At 56.7% G+C, this 4,874-nt stretch overlaps 1 protein-coding gene across 1 annotated transcript in view; it reads right to left on the bottom strand.

Annotated features, from left to right (window-relative positions):
• The window catches only part of LOC113957370 (integrin beta-3-like), a 17,718-nt gene extending 14,046 nt beyond the window's left edge, over positions 1–3,672 (bottom strand). Inside the window, exon 1 of the mRNA XM_027664797.1 lies at positions 3,393–3,672. Within this exon, the coding sequence (XP_027520598.1) occupies positions 3,393–3,450 (58 nt within the window). The 5' untranslated portion in view covers positions 3,451–3,672. The remainder of the gene's footprint in view (positions 1–3,392) is intronic.
• Positions 3,673–4,874: the final 1,202 nt, after the last annotated feature.

Raw genomic sequence — 4,874 nt, 5'->3', positions numbered from 1 at the left:
GGTGGCTGCAGCCAGGGCTCGTGCCATGGATTTGTGCCGTGCTGGGAGCCAGATCCAAGCCTGGCAGTGGCTCAGCCCTCCGGGGGAGCAGGGAAGCATTTCCCGGGCAGGGGATTAAACACTCGGAGCTGCCAACGCCAGAGCCACGTGCCTGGACACGGGAACAGCTTCCAAACTGCAGGTCCCTGGGGAGCCCTGGTGCTTTGATACCCCCACCAGGACCGTGGCCCCTCAGTCAGGGATGGGAGAGGTGCCAGCTGCCTCCCTGCCCCCTGCCAGGAGTTTCCTTGCATTTCCACACTCGTGTCCCTGGTGTAGGGGCTGTGTCCAGCTGCTGGTTCATGGCTGTGGTGGCTCAGCCCTGCCTGGGGCAGGGTTATAGCACCCAGTGCCACCAGCAACACTCCTGGCCCTGGCTCCTGTTTAATGCCACTGTGGGGTTTGTCCCCTCACAGTGGGTTTTAGCTGGTTCAGTCACCTCGTTCTGCCCCAGCACCCACCCTGCTGGGGAACTGCAGAGCTGACAAGGGCTCCTGCCACCTGTGGGTGCTCTGGGATGTGAGACACACTGGGCCAAATCCTGGCTCAAACAGGTTTCCCCCGTGGCTTGAGCCAAGTCCCTTGGCCACTCCCTGCCTCAATGTCCCCTGTGCAGGGTTAACTCCATCTCAGGGAGATCAGGATCCACTGAAATTCCAGGTGGAGGAGATCCCAAGCTCGTGTCTGCCAGCTGAATCCCTGGCTGCCTCCTCATGCCATGAAACCTGAGCTCAGGGCTAACAAGCCCCAGGACTGTCCCTTTGAGCTCATCTGCTGCCCACATTTTGGTACCAATCACCTCCTGCCTGTGTGCAGCCTCTGGACCCTCGTGGTTTCCTTTCTCCCCCTCCTGCCAGCACTCCACAGCCCAGGGGTCCTTGATCTGGTGTCCCCCCTTCATGCTGGGGATGTAATCCCAATTTTCTGGTGGATTTTGGAACAAGGGCCACGAGCCTGGGCAGAGCAGTGGGCTCATGGCCGGGCTGCTGCACGTGGGGGTAGGTGGGACTGCAGCAGGGGCAGGGATGGGGCAGGGGTGGGGCAGGGATGGGGCAGGGATGGGGCAGGGATGCTGCCATTCCCAAGGCTGCCCTGGGGGCTGATGTCACATTGTGCCACCGTGCCATTGCTGGTGGCTTTGCCTGGGGGGTCCCTGGAAGTCTGTACCTGCCCCCAGGTCCCCATGGTGTCCATCACTCCGTGTTCCCAGGGCTGGAGGACTCTTCCCCAACCTCCAGCACCTTCCACAGCCATTCCTGGCTGCCCCCCATGGGGCTGGATGGAGGAGCAGGGCCATCCCTTCCCCTGGGAAGGGGCTGAAATCCGCTGGGTGCCAGCTGGGATTGCTCAGGGCAGTTATTGCCCTCCAAACATGGGGCTGATCCTGCTGTGATCCCCTTCACCATGGGGAAATGTCCCTATTTTGGCATTCCCAGCACTGGTTGCAGGGCTGGATGCACTGCCAGGAGGGTTTTGTGGGAGCAGGGCTTTCGGGGGATGTGGGAGCACAGATGGAGAGGAGTGGAGGATGTGGAGGATGTGGAGGGGGCTGCAGCTGGAGTCCTCTTAGGTTTTGCCTTGTGGGTGCCTGGCAGTGCCCCCCAGGCTCAGACACTGCCTGGCTGTGAGCAGGTTAACACGGTCCTAGCACAGCCTAAACTAACAAATTCTGGGGGTTTTAGTTACTTTTCTTTTTTTTTTCATCTTTGCAGCTTATTTTTCCAGCCATAAAAACTAATAAACCCAAGTACAAAAGCTGCATTTTTTGACTATGAAAGCAGCTGTTCTCACACACTGAGCTGATCCTAAAGACTCAGGCTTTTAAAAAAACAGCAATCCTGAAATCCAGGGAAATGGGAGATAAACTGGGCGGGATGATGGGAATCACCCACCTGGGGCTGGGCCTGGGGCCCTGAGGGAGGTGAAATCATAGAATCACGGGGTGGTTTGGGTCGGAATTACCTAAAGATCATCCAGTTCCAACCCCCTGCCATGGGCAGGGACACTTTCCACTAGACCAGGTTGCTCCAAGTCCTGTCCAACCTGGGATAGAACACTTCCAGGGAAGTGATGCACTTGGAACACCCCAGACATCCATGGCTCAGCATCACCCTGCCCTGGCTGGGGAAAATTACTCAGTCCAGTCTGCACTAGGAGTAACCTCTGAGTGCCCCAGGAGCAGCCACACACTTTGGTTTTCCCTCCTCTGCCAATTTAAGCAAGAATGTGCTCACACACAACCTGATAAAGACAGTTTAGAAGACTTGATAAAGGTACAAACCACACCTACTTACATCCTCTCTGGTCTTTCTGCTCGACTCAACGATAAGGATCTGGCCCGTTTTTGGCTGATCCCCACCCTGCCTTTCTGGGGGTGTTCCTCCTCTCTGAACCTCTCCCTTCCTGCCAGCATCTTGTTGGGGATGGGATGCCCCAAACTCAGCTCAGCTCATCACGAGCACCAACACATAGAACCAGAGAAATCAATCCCCTGCACAGCCCCAAACTGCAGCTCTGCAAACTCAAACTCTTCCAGGGGTTGTCCCGTGTCCTGTGCTGGTGACAGCTCCATCCGGCAGCAGATCGGAGCCTCAGGCTCTTCCTGGGAATTCACCAAGGTCTGGAAGTCTTTAGGCAGAACAATGTTGCCCTAAACCCCCTTAATTTGGCCTCGAAAACAATGGGACCGATTTATAAATCACCGTTTTGCAGTTGCAGGATTGACTTTGAGCCCTGGGAACACACCTGGGGTGAGGTGGGGAGATAACGCTTTTCCGGGCTACTCTGTACTTTAACATTGGGGAACTTTTCTAAAATACAAACTACATTTGTCCTGAGATCACCTGATGCCAGAAATCGGAGTTTTTAAAGAAAAGCAGCAAAATAACATGAGGAAAAAAATAACACAAGACATAAATGCCCCCCCTCCCCGTGCTCCGGACGCAGGAATTACCTGCCCCGTGAGATCTGCCAGTGGATTTTCTGTTTGTGAAGGACGGAGCCCAAGCCACACTCCAGTCCTTCCATTACAAACCAGCACCCAGAGCCAAACGCAACGTAGGTAGAGGATACAAACTCGCCACACCCAGTGAAAATAACCCACCAAACCCTGTCCCGACCCTTTAACATCCTTGAGAACCCCCTGGCCCCGACCCAGCCAAAGCCCGACCGAGCTTTGTATGTGGGAACGCGCCGCGGTTCAGGCTGCCAGCTCCCCCTCTCCGAGTGATTTTCCCCAAGAAATCGCGGACCCCGGGAAGGCAGAAAGCCCTGGGATTTGTAGAAATAACAGGCAGCAGCTTCACTAAGCGACCCGGCTCTGAGAAGTGACGGCGGTGACAGAGCGAACCTACCCCAGGCTGCAGCGGCGCAGAGCGCCAGGATCCCCAGCGCCAGCCGGGCTCGTCCCATCTTCTCCTCCGAGCCCCGAGCGCGGGGGGCCGCTTGGACCAGCCCCTCTGAGAGGGCTGGGGAGCAGCTCGGGAGGTTTTGAGCAGCCCAGGAGGTGAATCATGGGTCGGGCTGGATGACACACATGGCGAGCGGAGGAAACTGCGCCGGGCTCGTCAGTCGGGAGTCAGGAGTGCCCCCGCCCGCCCCGCCGCCGGCTCCTCATGCTGCTCTGGCTCTCTCAGCTCGCACAGGGACCTAAAAAACCCTGGCAGCGAGTCCTCGGCACTGGTGACCTGCAGCCGCGGGGCTGGTAACAGGCTCTTTCCCATAGGCTCTCCCGCCTGGCTTTAATTCCTCGCAAAATCTTACGCGCTCCTTCCTTTCGTTAACTCTTGCGGGAAAGGCGGCTCGTTTAATACCCCGGCTGAGCCGCCCGAGCTCAAGGATTTAAGGAGAAATAGAGCAAATACACGCTGATATGAAGGGGGGGTTCTCCGCCCCCCCCCCCCCTCCCCCAGAGATGGGCAAATGGGAAAATCCCAGCTGGGATCTGAGGGAGACCCAGCCAAAAATTGGACCCGGTGGAACCAGCAGTTTGGGTATAAACCTGGACATGGGTTCAGCTTGGGGTCAGATAGTTTGGACCTGATTTTCTTCTTGCTTGTATTGTTTTTTCCCCCCTCTGTGTCCTCAGGAACTGCTCCTGTGCTAAGCAAGTACAGGGAATGGGATGTGCACAGAAATGATGGAGCTGCCTGTGGATGCCTCCCAAAGGGGTTTTATCAACATCTCATTGCCCTACAACACCAAGGGCAGAGACAGGGGAACTCCACAGACAGGTTGGGGGGCAAAAGAGAGAGAAGAGCTGTTTCCCTGGAGCCCTGGGTTGCTCTCTCCCAGCGAGTGACAGGGGTTGGGGACAGCAATGAGGCAACCCTGGCTCAAAATGATCCAACTCACAGAAATGCCAGGCAGTAAAAATGAGCTCATATTGGTGCCAAGAGCTGCAGCCACAGCCTGGCAGTGCCAGAGGCTGCAGGGGATGTGCCCAGTGCTGTGTGAGAGCACAGCCCCACGCCAGGAGACATGGGGATAACAGCACCTGTCCCACATCCCACGGATCTCAAGGAGGTGGCAGTGCCTGTGAGGGTGAGATGGAGATGTGGACTCTGCTTCAGGATCTGGAGCTTTCCTTGGCTTTGACAGAAGATGTTTTGATGCCTCTTGGCTTCCCCAGCAGCCCCCATGGTCCCTGTGGGTGCTGCTGTCCCCCCATGGTGTCTGGGCTCTGCTCACTGGGATCACTGGGATCACTGGGATCACTGGGATCATTGTCTGCCTGGGATCCAATTCCCTCTCCAGGGGTTGTTATTGAGGATTTGGCAAAGGGGACTAGAAGTCCATTGACCCTCAGGTGGTGTCAAAAAGGGCTTTACCTTGGC

This window comes from Corapipo altera, unplaced genomic scaffold (assembly GCF_003945725.1).
Source record: "Corapipo altera isolate COAL_440 unplaced genomic scaffold, ASM394572v1 142, whole genome shotgun sequence".
NCBI classification, from domain to species: Eukaryota; Metazoa; Chordata; class Aves; order Passeriformes; family Pipridae; genus Corapipo; species Corapipo altera.
This window is presented reverse-complemented; position numbering and strand designations above follow the sequence as displayed.